Source organism: Entelurus aequoreus, linkage group LG26, assembly GCF_033978785.1.
Source record: "Entelurus aequoreus isolate RoL-2023_Sb linkage group LG26, RoL_Eaeq_v1.1, whole genome shotgun sequence".
In the NCBI taxonomy this organism is placed as follows: domain Eukaryota; kingdom Metazoa; phylum Chordata; class Actinopteri; order Syngnathiformes; family Syngnathidae; genus Entelurus; species Entelurus aequoreus.
This window is the reverse complement of record NC_084756.1, coordinates 37,956,244-37,976,096: the sequence shown is the minus strand read 5'-3', so window position 1 is coordinate 37,976,096 and position 19,853 is coordinate 37,956,244. Positions and strand designations below refer to the sequence as shown.

The following is a 19,853-nucleotide window of genomic DNA, read 5'->3' as shown; positions in this document are numbered from 1 at the left end:
GTCGAACAAGCACACATTTGATTGGGAAATCATAGTGTAACTGTAACGACCTGGAATTACACATTAAGTGTGGTGTTGGAGTTGTCCGACTTCTTAGGGTGGCTGTAAACGCATCACCGGCCAAGTGCCTTATGCGCATGTGTTGGCGCAAGTGAGAAAGACTTTGTGCTGCAAATGTTGTTAGTCTAAATCTCCCCAAAATTGTCCCATTCGTTTGTGCTGCAAATATTTGTAGATCTGCTCTAACTATTAGTGTTTATGTTCATTCTTATGTTGATTTTGTTAACGTTTTATAGAGCTGGTTATTCATCATAAAGTGTGAATAACTTCAAAACTATAATAGTTAGCCCAACCATGAATTGATTAACGTGGACCCCGACTTAAACAAGTTGAAAAACTTATTGGGGTGTTATCCTTTAATTGGTCAATTGTACAGAATATATACTGTACTGTGCAATCTACTAATAAAAAGTTTCAATCAATCAATCAAACAATTTAGCACAAATGAATGGGGACAAGTTTTGGGAGATTTTGACATTATTGGGTAACTGGTTATAAATAATAACACGTTTAAAAAAATAAAAAATAAACGCACGATTGGAACAAATTTGGGGAAGATTTTGACGGGGGAAGTAGTTAATGCAGTGGCTTGCTGGTATTAAGTTGCGTCCTTCAGCCATGTGAGGGCGCTCAAGAGCATACATTTGCCTCGAATTGACGAAGAAGAAAAGAACGCGAGCATCGGTATTTTGCCTTGTTTTGGCTTCCTTTCTCCAATCTATCGCTTTTTATCCTCACAGATAACACAAACATTCAACGTGTGTGTATTGAGTTATACATCCAAGCGCAGGGGGAGCTATTGAGTGAGTGCAGGCCATGTAGACGGTGTTGTCCTGAAGTCAGTTTGTAATATTCTTTACATAATTACTTGATAATACTTTTTTTTTTATTGTTTACACAATGTGCAAATACATATATGGCGACTGCAATGCTTTAATTTGGAGCTAAAGTTGTTTTTATTTATCGGTAAACAGCAGTTGGGTGATGTCACTTCCGCTACATTGCTTCCTGTTGGTTGACTTCCGGTACTCGTCCGAAAGCGAGTCGTACATGTTGCTGTCTTCTGTAATAATCTATGTTGCCTTCCTACACAAAGCAGCGAAGAAGCAATGCCGTAAGTTTGTCTTTAACAAATTAAGAACATGTCGGACATGTAAAAAAAAAGAAAAGTGTAACAGTGCCGATGTGATGAATAGAATTGTCGAATTAGATACAACGTTTTCAAGTCATTCAGGCAAACGGGAGTCTCCCTCTGCTGGACATTTTGGGTCATTACAGTTACATTTTGTATGTCATAGTAGTGTTTTTCAACCTTTTCTGAGCCAAGGCACATTTTTTCCATTGAAAAAATCCAGACAATGAAACTCAGCAGCCGATATTGACAGTAAAAAGTCGTTCTCGCGATTGTTTTATATGAATTCAAACCATAACCAAGCATGCATCACTATAGCTCTTGTCTCGAAGTAGGTGTACTGTCACCACCTGTCACATCACACCCTGACTTATTTGGACTTTTTTTTGCTGTTTTCCTGAGTGTAGTGTTTTACTTCTTGTCTTGCGCTCCTATTTTGGTGTTGTCATGCACGGACGTACCTTGTGGACGCCGTCTGCGCCACACGCTGTAAGTCTTTGCTGTCGTCCAGCATTCTGTTTTTGTTTACTTCTCAGCCAGTTCAGTTTTAGTTTAGTTTTGCTTAGCCCTCCCTAAGCTTCGATGCCTTTTGTTTATTTTTTGGTGTAAGCATTAGATCCCTTTTCACCTGCACACTGCCTCCCGCTGTCGTCTGCATATTGTGATCACCACAAACCGTGGTCCCGGCATCTACCAAGCAATTAGCTACATGCTGCCACCTACTGATATGGAATAGTATTACACGGTTAGTCTGCCGAGCTCTAGACAGCACAGACTGGTTTGCAAAAAATATTTTTTAACCCAATTAGGTGAAATTACATAATTTCCCATGGCACTGTCCTAGTGGACACATGTACAGAGGCAATTAGTATGTTTGTATCTCTTTGTTTTTTCAGTTTTTCACCATTTTGTCTATGAAGAAATGCCAAAAGTAAATGGTCAAGCTTACATCAACGTTATCTACATTGACTCAGGTTTGGCTTGGTGTTGAGTCGGCGTTTTTACACGTCTCACGAGAACACTAACTAGACTTTGTCGATGCGGGGGTTGCCATGGAGGCGTTAGTTGGGATCCTAGCAGCGAGCTAACGTCTTGTCTCGATATGGCAGAGCTGCACGTCATCGGGCAGCTCGTCGGGGCTTCAGGTTTCCCCCAGAGTAGCCTCTTTTGCAAATGGGGGGTCCACGCCGGAGGAGCGTGGCGTCTTCTCTCCGGCGCCAAGCAGGGTCAGACCCAAGTGGACAGGCCTCGGACAGGAGACGTGTCGTACTGGAGCCACCCCGGCACTTAATGTGCACCAAGAGTAACACTTGTTTACATTTAAGCTTTTGTACTTTAGTTCAAATATGTCTCTTTTTACGTGCTGTACTGATTTTATACATACATGCAGTGTTTCCCATAAACTGCCAAGATACCTGTGGCGGTGGGGGCGTGGCTATGGGCGTGGTCACCATGACATCATTGAGCAATTTGCATAATTTACTACAATGATATGATTTTCTCTAAAAGGGCTCAAAAAATGTATACTTACTAATTAATAATAACAGTTTTGTTTTAAACATCCATCCATTTTACAATATAATTACAACACTTTTTGTACATATTTATATACAGATTTGAACAATAAGTTATTCACTGAAATATATTTATTAATTGTGGTTCTTACAAAAAATATATCTTATAAAATATAAAAGCTAAAATGTCTCTTAAAGCTCTGCCCCGTTAAATAGTGCATACTAAATAATTTAACTTTAGCCTACTACTACAACCATATTATTTACCAGCAACATAAAGTGAAACAGAGGCAGAGGTGTCCTGCCACAGTCAGTAATAAATAAACAGAAAACAGTAGTGGTCAAATACAAATAAGGCAACAAGAGAAGTATCCTACACTTCTCTTTTGTAAAGTAAATCTGAACAGCCTATATGGGCATCTACATCAACTATATGATTTGTCTGAGAAGCTGGACAGGACAAAAAAACATTTTTTTTATTTGTGGCGGACGTAATTGTTTTGTGGCGGGCCGCCACAAATAAATGAATGTGTGGGAAACACTGTATATTAATAAAATACATGCATTTTCAACAGTTGAGCCCGACATATGGTCCTTGTCAGACATCATCCCGGTTCCCCAAATCTGGAGATCTGTCTAAAGCCTGGGCCAATGGGTATTTATTTGTATTCATTTACAGACAATTTTATGTGACATCATTGTTTCTTTTGTTAATAACAGAGTTCCTTCTGCAAAAAAGGGTAATCCCTAGAAGCGTACAGTTTATGGACAGGGGCCCACAGTTAAAATATACATCATCATATAATATACAAAATTCAGTAGAATACAATTCATTTCAAAATCTACCCACCCAACACCCATTTACAATTCCATACCGACCTACCAACAGGTTGACATTTATAAAGAAGGAATCTTTAAATCCACCAAATCAGTCTCAATATCCTATTATTGATCCTTGCCTGTTCATTTACCCGGGTAGCCTCCCTTTTTGTTATTTTTGTCTCCTCAGGCAAAACTTTTCCTTTCTTTGGTTGTTTTTCCGGTTCTGCCATGATAGCAGTAATTGCACGTAGGCCTTTGCACCGTCTGTTTAACGAATGCAAGAAGTGGGTAATGACGTATGCCGTAAAGCAAGTCAGCACATTTGTAGTTTTTTGTGTGGCAGGGTCCCTGGTACCCCTCTCAAAGTGGCTAAGTGCCAGCAAAAGCGATACAGATCCCCTCAGGCCATGATAGAGGTGTCCTTCAACTGCTTGTAAGTCCCTGTGTCATCCCAACAGTTATGAAAATATTTCATGAAGGTTGAAAAGTTACGTAGTGCTGCTTTAATATATATGACTTACTTTTAAAATGTTAATGGCTGAAACCCTTCTGGGACCCCGGGCCCTACAACAATCACCACATGTAGGGTTTTTCTCAAGGGTTAAAGTACCGGGACATACCAGGCTGTCCGGGTTTGATTGATTTTTATTAGTTACACTCATTAAACGATTCATCGAAGCAGCCGAATATTAATTTAAGCTTTTTTCTTTTCTGTAGCTGACTGACAAATAATTGGCAGAGCTCCAGACTGCTTTTTAAGATGTGTGGCAAAGCAGGTTTTTTTTTCTTCAGTAAAAAAAACGATTTTCTTCAATAAACAAACTATTCGCAAGTAAAATAAAAAAATTCAATAAACGATTAGCAAGTAAAATAAACTATTTTCTCCAATAAACGATTCATAAGTTAAAAAAATACTGTTTTCTTCAATAAACAAACTATTCGCAAGTAAAAAAAACAAAAAAATTCAATAAACGATTCGCAAGTAAAATAAACTATTTTCTCCAATAAACAATTCGGAAGTAAAAAAAAAACTTTTCTGCAATAAACAAACGATTCTCAAGTAAATAAAAACGATTTTCTTCAATAAACAAACTATTCGCAAGTAAAAAAAAAATTAAAAATTCAATAAACAAACGATTCGCAAGTAAAAAAAGCTATTTTCTCCAATAAACAAACGATTCGCAAGTAAAAAAAAAAAAACGATTCGCAAGTAAAAAAAACAATTTTCTGCAATAAACAAATGATTCTCAAGGTAAAAAAACCTATTTTCTTCGATAAACAAACTATTCGCAAGTAAAAAAAACAAAAAAATTCAATAAACGATTCGCAAGTAAAATAAACTATTTTCTCCAATAAACGATTCGCAAGTAAAAAAAACTATTTTCTGCAATAAACAAACGATTCGCAAGTAAATAAAAACGATTTTCTTCAATAAACAAACGATTCGCAAGTAAAAAAAAGCTATTTTCTCCAATAAACAAACGATTCGCAAATAAAAAACAACTATTTTCTGCAATAAACAAACGATTCTCAAGTAGAAAAAAAAAACGATTCGCAAGTTAAAAAAAACTATTTTCTGCAATAAACAAACGATTCTCAAGTTTAAAAAAAACAATTTTCTTCAATAAACAAACTATTCCCAAGTAAAAAAAATAAAAAAATTCAATAAACAAACAATTCGCAAGTAAAAAAAACTATTTTCTGCAATAAACAAATGATTCTCAAGTAAATAAAAACGATTTTCTTCAATAAACAAACGATTTGCAAGTAAATAAAAACGATTTTCTTCAATAAACAAACGATTCGCAAGTATAAAAATCTATTTTCTCCAATAAACAAACGATTCGCAAATAAAAAAACAACTATTTTCTGCAATAAACAAACGATTCTCAAGTAGAAAAAAAAACGATTCACAAGTTAAAAAAAAACTATTTTCTGCAATAAACAAACGATTCTCAAGTTTAAAAAAAAACAATTTTCTTCAATAAACAAACTATTCCCAAGTAAAAAAAAATAAAAAAATTCAATAAAAAAACAATTCGCAAGTAAAAAAAAAGCTATTTTCTCCAATAAACAAACGATTCGCAAGTAAAAAAAAACTATTTTCTGCAATAAACAAACGATTCGCAAGTAAATAAAAACGATTTTCTTCAATAAACAAACGATTCGCAAGTAAAAAAAGCTATTTTCTCCAATAAACAAACGATTCGCAAATAAAAAACAACTATTTCCTGCAATAAACAAACGATTCTCAAATAGAAAAAAAAAACGATTCGCAAGTTTAAAAAAACTATTTTCTGCAATGAACAAACGATTCTCAAGTTTTAAAAAAACAATTTTCTTCAATAAACAAACTATTCCCAAGTAAAAAAAAAAAAAAAATTCAATAAACAAACAATTCGCAAGTAAAAAAAACTATTTTCTGCAATAAACAAACGATTCTCAAGTAAATAAAAACGATTTTCTTCAATAAACAAACGATTTGCAAGTAAATAAAAACGATTTTCTTCAATAAACAAACGATTCGCAAGTAAAAAAATCTATTTTCTCCAATAAACAAACGATTCGCAAATAAAAACAACAATTTTCTGCAATAAACAAACGATTCTCAAGTAGAAAAAAAAAACTATTCGCAAGTTAAAAAAAACTATTTTCTGCAATAAACAAACGATTCTCAAGTTTAAAAAAAAACAATTTTCTTCAATAAACAAACTATTCCCAAGTAAAAAAAATAAAAAAAATTCAATAAACAAACAATTCGCAAGTAAAAAAAAGCTATTCTCTCCAATAAACAAACGATTCGCAAGTAAAAAAAACTATTTTCTGCAATAAACAAACTATTCTCAAGTAAAAAAAAACGATTCACAAGTAAAAAAAACTATTTTCTGCAATAAACAAACGATTCTCAAGTAAATAAAAACGATTTTCTCCAATAAACAAACGATTCGCAAGTTAATAAAAACTATTTTCTGCAATAAACAAACGATTCTCAAGTAAAAAACGATTCGCAAAGAAAAAAAACTTTTCTGCAATAAACAAACAATTCTCAAGTAAATAAGAATGATTTTCTTTAATAAACAAACTATTCTCAAGTAAAAAAAAATAAAAATTCAATAAAAAAACGATTCACAAGTAAAAAAAACTATTTTGTCCAATAAACAAACGATTCGCAAGTAAAAAAAAAAACGATTCGCAAGTAAAATAAACTTTTCTGCAATAAACAAACAATTCTCAAGTAAAAAAATACTATTTTCTGCAATAAACAAACAATTCTCAAGTAAATAAAAACAATTTTCTTCAATAAACAAACTATTCGCAAGTAAAAAAAAATTAAAATTCAATAAAAAAACGATTCACAAGTAAAAAAAACAATTTTCTCCAATAAACAAACGATTCCCAAGTAAAAAACAACAACTATTTTCTGCAATAAACAAACGATTCTCAAGTAAATAAAACGATTTTCTTCAATAAACAAATGATTCTCAAAAAAAAAAAAAAAAAAAGCGATTTGCAAGTTTAAAAAAATAAAATTTTCTTCAACAAACGATTCGCAAGTAAAAAAACAAAACTATTTTCTTCAATAAACAAACGATTCTGAAGTCAAAAAATAATATTTCTTTAATAAACAAACAATTCGCAAGTAAAAAAAAAAAAAATTTTCTTCAATAAACAAAAGATTCGTAAGTAAAAAAAAAAAAAAATCTGCAAGTGAAACAATTAGCAAGTATAAAATATTTTTTTCTGCGTGTAAAAAAACAAGTATAATAATTTTCTACAATTAAAAAAAACATTTGTTGTTGTTGCAGTAGCCCATGAAGTGGTTGGCGTCCACACAAGGTAGGGCAGCCATCAGCTGTCATGTGATGAAATAAACAAGTGTGCTGTGGATTTAAAGCTGCTCCGGGCCTTCATTAGGGACTAATCTTCCCCTGAAAAGCTGGTTTCCTCCCCACTGCTCGGACCTGCATTCAGATGCTACGCGCTGCATCTGCATGACAACGTCACGCAGCTTAGACTAATAGCCTTAGCAATCATCTGGATCATCATTATCACCGCGGCTTCTTTTGGGCTCATTTTCCACTTTAGCCCTTTTGAAGAAAAAGCTGGTAATTCTGCTCTGTGTAGAAAGTTGTTCATGTTCTGATGAGGTCCAAATACACTTTTTTAGTTTGTACTTTTACATCATTGCAACCAGTCTGCTCACCAAACACTTTTTATACATTGATTCGTCACCACGGTGCTTTTTTTGAGGAGTAGAGTTACCTTTCCTTTAAATGAGAAGAACGTTTCATCAGTATGAAGCAGTAGAGTTGTACACCACAACTACACGCACAATATAGCAAATATCGTTAAATGAAAATGGAACATTCATGGACTGAAATGTCTGCCAAAACTTCACAAACACACACAATTGTTTTCACAAACCATTCGTAAGTAAAACAAAATATTTGCTTCAATAAACAAACGATTGTGAAGTTAAAATAAAAAAAAACTTAAATAAACAATTCGCAAGATAAAAAAAATATTTTCTTCAATTAGCAAACGATTCGCAAGTAAAATAACAATTTTCTTCACTTAAAAAACGATTCGCAAGTCAGAAAAACTATTTTCTTCAATAAACAAACGAGTCGCAAGTAAAAAAAAAAAAATTTCTTTATAGAACAAACGATTCTGAAGTAAAGAAAAACTATTTTCTTCAATAAACAAACAATTCTGAAGTTAAAAAAAATAATTCAATAAACAAACAAGTAAAAAAAAACAATTTTCTTCAATAAACAAACGATTCGTAAGTAAAAAAAAAAACGATTTTCTTCAATAAGAAAACGATTCGCAAGTAAAATAACAATTTTCTTTACTTAAAAAACGATTCGCAAGTAAACAAAACGATTTTCTTCAATAAACAAATGAGTCGCAAGTTAAAAAAAAAAAGTTCTTTATAAAGCAAACGATTCTGAAGTAAAGAAAAACTATTTTCTTCAATAAACAAACGATTCTGAAGTTTAAAAAAAATAATTAAATAAACAAACGATTCGCAAGTAAAAAAAAACAACTATTTTCTTCAATAAACAAACGATTCGTAAGTTAAAAAAAAAACGATTTTCTTCAATAAGAAAATGATTCGCAAGTAAAATAACAATTTTCTTCACTTAAAAAACGATTCGCAAGTAAACAAAACTATTTTCTTCAATAACCAAACGAGTCGCAAGTAAAAAAAAAAATATTTTCTTTAATAAACACGATTCTGAAGTTAAAAAAAAAAAATAATACAATAAACAAACGATTCGGAAGTAAAAAAAACAATTTTCTTCAATAAACAAACGATTCGTAAGTTTTAAAAAAACGATTTTCTTCAATAAGCAAACGATTCGCAAGTAAAATAACAATTTTCTTCAATAAACAAACAATTCGTAAGTAAAAAAACTATTTTCTTCAATTAACAAATGATCCGCAAGTAAAATAAAAATTTTCCTCGATTAAAAAACGATAGTAAAAAAAAATACAAAATTCAATAAACTAACGATTCGCAAGTAAAAAAAAATAATTTTTCAATAAACGAATGATTCGTAAGTAAAAAAAACCACCTTTTTTCTTCAATAAACAAACCATTCGTAAGTAAAACAAAATATTTGCTTCAATAAACAAACGATTGTGAAGTTAAAATAAAAAAAATCTTCAATGAACAATTCGCAAGATAAAAAAACTATTTTCTTCAATTAGCAAACGATTCGCAAGTAAAAAAAAACAATTTCTTCACTTAGAAAACGATTTGCAAGTAAACAAAACTATTTTCTTCAATAAACAAACGAGTCGCAAGTAAAAAAAAAAAAATTTCTTTATAAAACAAACGATTCTGAAGTAAAAAAATGATTCAATAAACAAACGATTCGCAAATAAAAAAAAACTATTTTCTTCAATAAACAAACGATTCGTAAGTACAAAAAAAAAGATTGTCTTCAATAAGCAAACGATTCGCAAGTAAAATAACAATTTTCTTCAATTAAAAAACGATTCGCAAGTTAAAATAAAAAAAATCTTCAATAAGCGATTCACAAGTAAAGCAAACTATTTTCTTAAATAAACGATTCGCAAGTTTAAAAAAAAAACTATTTTCTGCAATAAACAAACAATTCGCAAGTAAAATTAAAAATTTCTTCACTTAAAAGACGATTCCCAAGTAAACAAAACTATTTTCTTCAATAAAGAAATGAGTCGCAAGTAAAAAAAAAATAAAAACAATTCTTTATAAAACCAATGATTCTGAAGTAAAAAATTATATTTTCTTCAATAAACAAACAATTGTGAAATAAAAAAAATACAATAAAAATTCAATAAAAAAACGATTCGCAAGTAAAAAAAATATTTTCTTCAATAAACAAACGGTTCAGAAGTTAAAATTAAAAAAAATCTTCAATAAGCGATTCACAAGTAAAGCAAACTATTTTCTTAAATAAACAAACGATTCGCAAGTTTAAAAAAAAAACTATTTTCTGCAATAAACAAACAATTCGCAAGTTAAAAAAAAAATTAAAAAAAATAAACAAACGATTCGCAAGTAAAATAAAACATTTCTTCACTTTAAAAACGATTCGCAAGTAAACAAAACTATTTTCTTCAATAAACAAACGAGTCGCATGTAAAAAAAATAAGAACAATTATTTATAAAACAAACCATTCTGAAGTAAAAAAAATATTTTCTTCAATAAACAAACAATTGTGAAATAAAAAAAATACAATAAAAATTCAATAAACAAACGATTCGCAAGTAAAAAAAAATATTTTCTTCAATAAACAAACGATTCAGAAGTTAAAATAAAAAAAAATCTTCAATAAGCGATTCACAAGTAAAGCAAACTATTTTCTTCAATAAACAAACGATTCGCAAGTTAAAAAAAACAACTTTTCTGCAATAAACAATTCGCAAGTAAAAAAAAAAAATTCAATAAACAAATGATTCGCAAGTTAAAAAAAAAAATTTTCTGCAATAAACACAATTTGCAAGTAAAAAAATTAAACATTCTATAAACAAACAATTCGCAAGTAAAAAAAACTACTTTCTCCAATAAACAAACGATTCGCAAGTAAAAAAAAAAAAAAACTGTTTTCTGCAATAAACAAACGATTCGTAAGTAAAAAAAAATAAAAAATTCTGCAAGTGAAACAATATAAAATAAATAAAACGATTCACAAGTAAAAAAAAATTATTTTCTTCAATAAATAAACGATTCTGAAGTTAAAGAAATAATATTTATCAATAAACAAACAATTTGCAAGTAAAACAAACTATTTTCTTCAATAAACAAACGATTCGTAAGTAAAAAAAAATAAAAAATTCTGCAAGTGAAACAATTTGCAAGTATAATTTGCATTATTTCTGCGTGTAAAAAAACAAGTAAAAAACATTTGCAGGTACGCAAAACATTTGTTTGCATGTTAAAACTTTCGGCAGTAATATTCCACCCTGCGCCATCCACACACTTGCACTTTAATTCACACTTTACAATGACAGGTGGCGCTGTTGAGTCAATTTAAGGTCGTCAGAGCGACTGTTATTTCCGTACGGTGCCATCCATCCATCCATTTTCTTGTCCTTTTCCAGGGCCACGGGTGAGGGCTGGAGCCTATCCCAGCTGGATTCAAGCCACCTCATCGCAGGCGCATGGTGCCATCCGCCATAAAACAACAAAGAAGAAGACGCAGGGTGGGGAGTGAAACGGCGGCCAGAAGAGAGGGGAAACAAGCTCAACCTGTAAGTTAACCTGTATGTTTCCCCTCTCTTCACTCCGCCATTTTACCCCACACCCTGCTTCTTCTTCTTTGTTATTTTTGGCGGACGGCACCATGCGCAGTGTGCAAGTGATATGGAATATTACTGCCAAAAGTTTTAACTTAAACAAAATTGTTTTTCTACTTGCAAATCGTTATTTTTACTTGCAAAAAAGTATTTTTATACTTGCAAATCACATTTGTTTGTAGAGTTTTAGCAGCAATTTTACTCCATAAACATTACTCTCTTTGTTAAAGCGTATGTTCGTCTTGTATTGGATGGATTCCATGTTGCAGGTGTAAAATTTCCCCAAGCAGTAGACTCCAGCAACACTTCATTTCATATCATGTAAACCCGAATGAAAGCAGATTAGCATGTCCCTCGTTCCCCCGTGGAGTTGTGACGATATTTTGTTGAACTAAGCCCACTAAGAATGCAAACGCCTTGTCTTTCAAACTCTCTCACACCCACACACACACACACACACACACACACACACACACACACACACACTCACACACACACACACACACATTTTTGTATCTGTTACCTTCTTGAGACCTCCGAAAAATGCCTCCCTCTTTAGGACCAGCCTTCCTAGATATATAAAGAAGTGTATTTACAACATTAATAATATATACATACTATGCAAATATAAAAAAGCTTGTTGTGAAAAATGAGTTGGAATTTCACAAGTAAAAAGGTCACAATTTCACAAGAAAAACTGAGAATGTTGGCAGTATTATAATAAAAGTCGTCATTTTACTCAACGCAAGTCAAAATGTTACAAGAAAAACGGAACATTTGTGCAATATTATGATAACAGTTGGAATTTTACTCAATAACAGTCACAATTTTACAGGAAAAGCTTAACATTTTGGCAATTTTACGAAAAGAGTCGTCACTTTACTCGACAAAAGTCACAATTTTTATCTTGGCAATATAATAATAATCGGAATTTCACTTGGCAAAATGATGACAAAAGTCATAATTTTACTAAAAAAATCTCACTATTTTACAAGAACAACAAAAAAATTGGCAATATTGTAATAAAAGTCAGAATTTTATATGACAAATGTCACCATTTTGCAATTAAAAAGTAATCATTTTACGTAAAAAAGTCATCATTTTACGAGAAAATATTGCAATATTACAGAAGTCGACACATTGTGAGAAAAAGACTACTTTTTGGGGTTTTTTTGTTGAATTTTTTGTTTGTAATTGGTTTTTAATCTTCATTATTTACTTCAAGTTATTACAGTATGTCTCTATATACATATTTATTTATTTATTTTCATAAATTTTGGCCAAAGGGGGCGCATTTCAATTTCTTACACACACTTGTTATGTCATATGTTGGCCAGAGGGGGAGCACTTTTAAAACTGACACACAGTCAACTCTTTTTTTAGATCGATGTCACCAGCAGGGGTGCAAATGAGACATTGTCTATTAGATGCAATGTTATTGGGACCATGATTTATGTCATCACTTGTTCACACCTCCTCACATGGAAGATACTTTTCCTTCTTCATGTCTCAAGAAGGGTGGAAAAACAAGAACACACACACACACACACAGCAGATTAGCTGTTGTTTGGAACCTCAGGGGATGTCATTGACATGGAAACAAACACGTCTTCATTGTCATTGGTAGCCAGTGTCCATAAGTCTGTGGCTGCCATTCAAACCTGCTGCTTCCTCAGGAACATCTGACAACATCTCAAACAGATATCTTGTATTTTTCATTTTATTTTTACAATGAATGCAGAATAGTGCGTACCTTTTCGGGAGGGAAGTGCATTTTATAATCGAGTGAAATCATTCCAGAGAATTGAATCGTGGCCTCTGCTGTGGTCCCTGCAACACAAACCATGTTTTCCATCGAGAGGATTTTGGGTTCGGAGGAAAAAGGGCCCGGTACCTGCTTGAAACTCCACAGGCCCTGGGGCCAGACAGGTGAGTCTTATGACTATGACAAACACGGGGTTCATTATTTACTGGTTGTGGACATCTTGTCCACCACTGCACTCTGTATGTCCATCCTTAACTGCCCCAAGACTTTCTCCATGGATAGTTTTTGGTATATAAATTTCTTCTAGGACTTGTCCCCACCTATCTGTGTAGAGCAGGCCTGGGTAATTATTTGACTCGGGGGGCCAGATTTACAAACCCCGTTTCCATATGAGTTGGGAAATTGTGTTAGATGTAAATATAAACGCAATCAGGCCTGGTCCTAACCAATCTGGCGCCCTAGGCAAGATTTTAGGTGGCGCCCCCCCCCCCCCACATCGGCAGTGAAGTGTATATACTCACAAGAAACCGGATAGCTTTGTCTTTGACCTTTTTTTTAACTTAAAGAAAGCAAATCAACATATTATATGAGAATGTTATGTTATGATTATCTTTAACCGAATCACAGCAGTGCTCAAATTAAAAAAACAGCATTCCCTCTCATGTGATATTGCTTAATTAACATTAATGATGTGCACTTTAACAACTAGGCTTACAACTATACCTAATATATAAAGGGGTGGAAAAGTGACTATTACCTGCAGGGCAAACATTAGCTAACCAGAAGGCAATAACAATGTAAACAAAAAACACCTGCTTAAAAGATCTAATACAAATGTCCCTGAGGAATGTAAGGTGGGAGTACTGTAATTACCTAACGTTACATTGTTATTTTCCATAACAATTTAGCCCCCTCCACAATGTTAACCCGACGTTAAAACAGAACTAGCTATTTATTGATTAGCAATTGCCGAATCATGTAACATTAGCTTAATGCTAAAAAGCCAGGTTACTATCACATTCTGTAACAGACAAATAATTTCATGTAGGCTAACGTTACCTACCTGCTACCTCTGTCTTTTTCTCGTTTCTCTTCTTCTTTTCTCTTTTTTCTTCCCTGGGCACCTGACAGTTTTGGCCGTTTTGACATCTTCTGTTGATTTTTTGATGTGGTGACGTCCAAAAAGAGTCATGATACGGGAAGGAAGGGGGCGCACCGTGCTTGGGGGGGGGGGGGCGTAATGTTGTAACAAATAATATTTCTATTAAATAGGCTTTACTTTGCATTTTAATTAACGTGGGATTATTTTTTGTATTTAGAAATAATAGTACCAACTTTTTTATTTTATTTTTTCTCCAACATTTGTGGCACTGGCGCAGCGCCCCCTGATGGACGGCGCCCTTAGCATTTGCCTATACGGCCTATGCCACGGGCCGGCCCTGAACGGAATACAAGGATTTGCAAATCCTTGTATTCCGTTTATATTTACATCTAACACAATTTCCCAACTCATATGGAAACGGGGTTTGTAGATTAAAAAAAGTGTGTCTGGGGGTCGGTACATCTATTTTTAGGAGCACTAATACAAAACCTCACAATAACGATTGAAAGCTAAAAACTTTATGACAGACCACCTTAAAAAACGGAATGGAATTTGACATTTTTTACTGAATGAGACACCCAGAATGTGCATGAAAATAAAGAATGTGGGATTTACAATATTAACTATGAAGGATAAAACACTGAATATTGACAACATATTTTACAATCAACCGAAACACAACCAAAATGCAATTTTGTGGGTTTTTTTTAATGCAAAGGGTAAAAAAAACCCACCTCCAATCTGAGATATCTCACAGTGACCATAGTAACTAATTAGATCAGTGGTCCCCAACCTTTTTGTAGCTGCGGACCGGTCAACGCTTGAAAATGTGTCCCACGGACCGGTGAGGGGGGGGGGGGGGTATTTTAATTTTTTATTTTTTTTTTATTTTTAAAATAAATAAATACAATCATGTTTGCTTACGGACTGTATCCCTGCAGACTGTATTGATCTATATTGATATATAATGTATATATTGTGTTTTTTATGTTGATTTCATAAAAAAATATATATATATATATTTATTTATTTATTTATTTATTTTTATTTAATTTTATTTTTTTTTAAATTCTTGTGCGGCCCGGTACCAATCGGTCCGCGGACCGGTATCGGGCCGCGGCCCGGTGGTTGGGGACCACTGAGTTAGATGACCATAGTAACTAATTAGATGACCATAGTAACTAATTAGATTAAGTTAAAGTTAACTTAATCTAATTAGTTACTATGGTTAAAGTACCAATGATAGTCACACACACACTAGGTGTGGTGAAATTTGTCCTCTGCATTTGACCCATCACCCTTGTTCACCCCCTGGGAAGTGAGGGGAGCAGTGGGCAGCAGCGGTGCCGCGCCCGGGAATCATTTTTGGTGATTTAACCCCCAATTCCAACCCTTGATGCTGAGTGCCAAGCAGGGAGGTAATGGCTCCCATTTTTATAGTCTTTGGTATGACTCGGCCGGGGTTTGAACTCACAACCTACCGAACTCAGGGCGGACACTCTAACCACTAGGCGGGCCAGATTGAAAAGCTTAATTGGCCTTAATTTTCCCAGGTCTGGTGTAGAGACTCCAGTCATCAACAGGATGTCCTCCACATGTTGGTTCCTAGAGCCAACACGGAACTTGGTAAAAAAAAAAAAAGAAAGCCTTCAGTTCTGCTGCTCCCTGGTCATGGAATGACATCCAGAAAGATCTGAGGCTACCAGAATTGATCACTTTGGGAGAGTTTAAGTCCATTTTAAAAGACAGAGAAGCCAGTTAGTTCTCTTGGGAAATGTACTTGCTTTTAAATTGAATTCATACTTAATCACTTTTGAGCTGTTGTGGTATGACTGTGCAGTGTTTCCCATAAACTGCCAAGATACCTGTGGCGGTGGGGGCGTGGCTTTGGGCGTGGTCACCATGACATCATCGAGTAATTTGCATAATTTACTACAATATATGATTTTCTCTAAAAAGGCTCAAAAAATGTATACTTACTAATTAATAATAACAGTTTTGTTTTAAACGTCCATCCATTCATCCATTTTACAATATAATTACAACACTTTATGTACATATTTATATACAGATTTGAACAATAAGTTATTCACTGAAATATATTTATTAATTGTGGTTCTTACAAAAAATATATCTTATAAAATATATAAGCTAAAATGTCTCTTAAAGCTCTGCCCCTTTAATTAGTGCATACTAAATCATTTAACTTTAGCCTACTACTACAACCATATTATTTACCAGCAACATAAAGTGAAACAGAGGCAGAGGTGTCCTGCCACAGTCAGTAACAAATAAACAGAAAACAGTAGTGGTCAAATACAAATAAGGCAACAAAAGAAGTATCCTACACTTCTCTTTTGTAAAGTAAATGTGAACAGCCGATATGGGCATCTACATCAACTATATGATTTACCTGAGAAGCTGGACAGGACAAAAAAATAAATAAATTGTTTTTATTTTATTTGTGGCGGACATAATTCTTTCATGGCGGGCCGCCACAAATAAATAATAGTGTGGGAAACACTGACTGTGGTTGTTCTGTTGTATTGTCTTGTTGTAATTATTATTGTAACTTTGTTTGTGCCGCCCTCTTTCTCAGGTCGCTCTTGAAAAATAGATTTTAATCTCAATAAATCTTTACCTGGTTAAATAAAGGAAGTTGAATTTGTTCCTTGGCCACTATGGTGGATATGACATCATCAACACTGGGAAACTAGCATGTTTCCAAACACACACTGAGCTATTACCGTACATCCACGGAAAAAACTTGACATTTGTAGTCCAGACCCCATGAACCTGAAACCCTCATTAGCTGGTTGACTTTGCTGATAACGTTCGTAGAACCCTACAAAAAAAACACATACAAATATTTGCGTATGTCGTTGTGTTGCAATTCTTAAATCCTGGTTGTGTGCGTTCATAAGGAGCAAATGGAAGTATGTTGTTTTGGACTTGAGAATGAAACCTTACTTCTATTCCTGAACAGCAGCACACAAAAGGGTGAAACTTTGTCAAAACATGCACCCCTTACTACAAAACTCAAAAGTTGTCACGTTGTGTCATTCGTAAATAAAAAGAGAATACAATGATTTGAATATAATTGGATATGAAGAGCATGTGAAAGTTTGACTTCTACCTTGTTTACGTCCGTGACAACCTCCTAAAAGTTTTGTAATCAATCACATACATCAAGCAGCTAAAATGCGCCAAACATGGATAAGTGGGATAGTGTTTTGCATTTTTCCAATCATGCTTTGTAATGGATTTAAATGGGTGTAATTTAGAATTTGGTATGGTGCAGGGACGTTTTTTTTATAATGTCCACAAAATGTAGCTATTACGTTGTGTTATGTGTGGCCATGTCTGTTTTTATTTTATTTTGTGTTGGTTGGAGTTTTTATTGTATTTTCTTTGCACCATGACTAGGGAAGGTTGTTTGCATTCGGTCCTATAAGTAAATGCTGCGCTTACCACCATAAATAGCATAGTTAAAGGTTATTTCTCAATTAGTCACCTTGTCCACTAGTCCACGTTGTGTTATGTGTGACCATGTCTGTTGACATTTTGTGTTGGTTGGAGTTTTTTATTGTAATTTTTTTTACACCATGACTAGAGAAGGTTGTTTGCATTCGGTCATATAAGTAAATGCTGCACTTACCACCATAAAGAGCATAGTTATGGGTTTTTTCTCAATTACTCACCTTGTCCACTAGTCCACGTTGTGTTATGTGTGACCATGTCTGTTGACATTTTGTGTTGTTTGGAGTTGTTGTTTTTTTTTTTTGTTTTTTTTTTGCACCATGACTAGGGAAGGTTGTTTGCATTCGGTCATATAAGTAAATGCTGCACTTACCACCATAAAGAGCATAGTTAAAGGTTATTTCTCAATTACTCAACTTGTCCACTAGTCCACGTTGTGTTATGTGTGACCATGTCTGTTGACATTTTTTGTTGGTTGGAGTTTTTTTTTTTTTTTTTGCACCATGACTAGGGAACGTTGTTTGCATTCGGTCCTATAAGTAAATGCTGCGCTTACCACCATAAAGAGCAAAGTTAAAGGTTGTTTCTCAATTACTCACCTTGTCCACTAGTCCACATTGTGTTATGTGTGACCATGTCTGTTGACATTTTGTGTTGTTTGGAGGTTTTTTTTGTTTTGTTTTTTGCACCATGACTAGGGAAGGTTGTTTGCATTCGGTCATATAAGTAAATGCTCCACTTACCACCATAAAGAGCATAGTTAAAGGTTATTTCTCAATTACTCACCTTGTCCACTAGATGGTGATAGCATCAAAAGTGTCAGACTATTAAAATGACTGCAATCTCCCTGTGGGTAAGATTCCTTATTATTATTATTATTATTATTATTCCTTATTCATGATGTCTCGGCGGGTCAAATTGAAGACAACAGCGGGCCGTAGTTTGGACACACCTGCCTTAAAGGGCGCCACGAAGATCATTTGGATGGTTTCATTTTTCACATACAGTATTATAGATTATTAACCTTAAGCTGATTAAAAAATTGTAACTGTTTTTTTTTCTTTGCTTTTTGCTGTTGGAATGAAAGATTCAAGTAACAAATGGTTATAATTAGCGTGTTATGTCTGTCTTTAAATGCAGACACAGAGTCCGACGAAGAGCACCAACACGAGCGTGGTCGCCATCATTCCCGAGTGAACCTACAGAGTCCGACATCCAGCTGGTACATGGGACGTAGACCACGAACGGCCTTCACTGATCACCAAGTAATCAAGCAAATCATGAAAAAACTTGTGGATATACTAATCATGGTGTGACCTAATTGTGTGTGTGTGTGTGTGTGTGGCAGGTGAATGTTTTGGAAGCAGTGTTTCGGGTCAACTGTTATCCAGGCATCCATCTGAGGGAACATCTGGCCGGGCGCCTGGATCTGGATGAAGACCGCATACAGGTCAACACACACAATTAAAATAGACTATTAGAACTAAATACACTATGTATTCCAAAACACAGGGTGCAGATTTAGGGGGATTTAGAGAGATATTTTTCTTTTTCTTGAACTTTTCAGATATGGTTCCAGAACCGGCGGGCCAAACTAAGACGATCCCTCAGAGAGAGTCAACTGAGACTGGTGCAGTCGGCGGTGGCAGACCTCAGGGTAAAGGTCATAGGTCAACTAAGCAGCGATGGCCGGACGTTGGAGGACGAGAAGGAATGAGAGAAGATGTTTTTTTTTTTCCATCCCTCCACATGGCTTTAAGAGAAGAAGGTGCGGGTTCATAATAGACTAATGACCTGTCAATCACAGGACTCACAGACAATTATTAATAACACATAAGTGTAGTCTTTTTTCAGCTGTTATGTTGTCTGATGAACATAATTAAAATGTTTATACCTTGTTATTTTTGGTTGTGTTTTCTGCACTCGATCAGTGTGTGAGTATATAAGTGAATATTCTCAAGGATTCAAGGAACTGTATTCTGTTTTGTTTTATGGCTTACACCAAAATAAACATAGTAATTCAAGCATTTGAACCTTGTCTTTTTTTTTTCCTAGTGCAGAACTCAAACACAAATCCTTCATTCTTCATGTCCATGCATTGAACTGGTTACATTTTTGCATGGTCTTTTAATAAAGAAACAAAACATTTGGCTTTTTGACACTTTTAGAATGATTGAACAATGATT

General features: G+C 33.9%; 1 protein-coding gene across 6 annotated transcripts; it reads left to right on the top strand.

Moving 5' to 3' along the window:
* The first annotated feature begins 726 nt into the window (after positions 1-726).
* On the top strand, positions 727-19,687 carry hesx1 (HESX homeobox 1). Of its 6 annotated transcripts, none has more exons than XM_062037708.1 (6): positions 727-744; positions 11,126-11,275; positions 13,121-13,249; positions 18,808-18,932; positions 19,016-19,117; positions 19,235-19,687. In XM_062037708.1, exons 3-6 carry the CDS (start codon positions 13,165-13,167, stop codon positions 19,382-19,384), a joined length of 462 nt encoding a protein of 153 aa, XP_061893692.1. In that variant the 5' UTR covers positions 727-744; positions 11,126-11,275; positions 13,121-13,164; the 3' UTR covers positions 19,385-19,687. The 6 variants fall into 6 exon arrangements, with proteins under 6 accessions (XP_061893692.1, XP_061893693.1, XP_061893695.1 ...); XM_062037706.1 differs by lacking the exon at positions 727-744 and adding an exon at positions 1,070-1,174; XM_062037710.1 differs by lacking the exons at positions 727-744; positions 11,126-11,275 and adding exons at positions 1,100-1,174; positions 3,282-3,361.
* Positions 19,688-19,853: the final 166 nt, after the last annotated feature.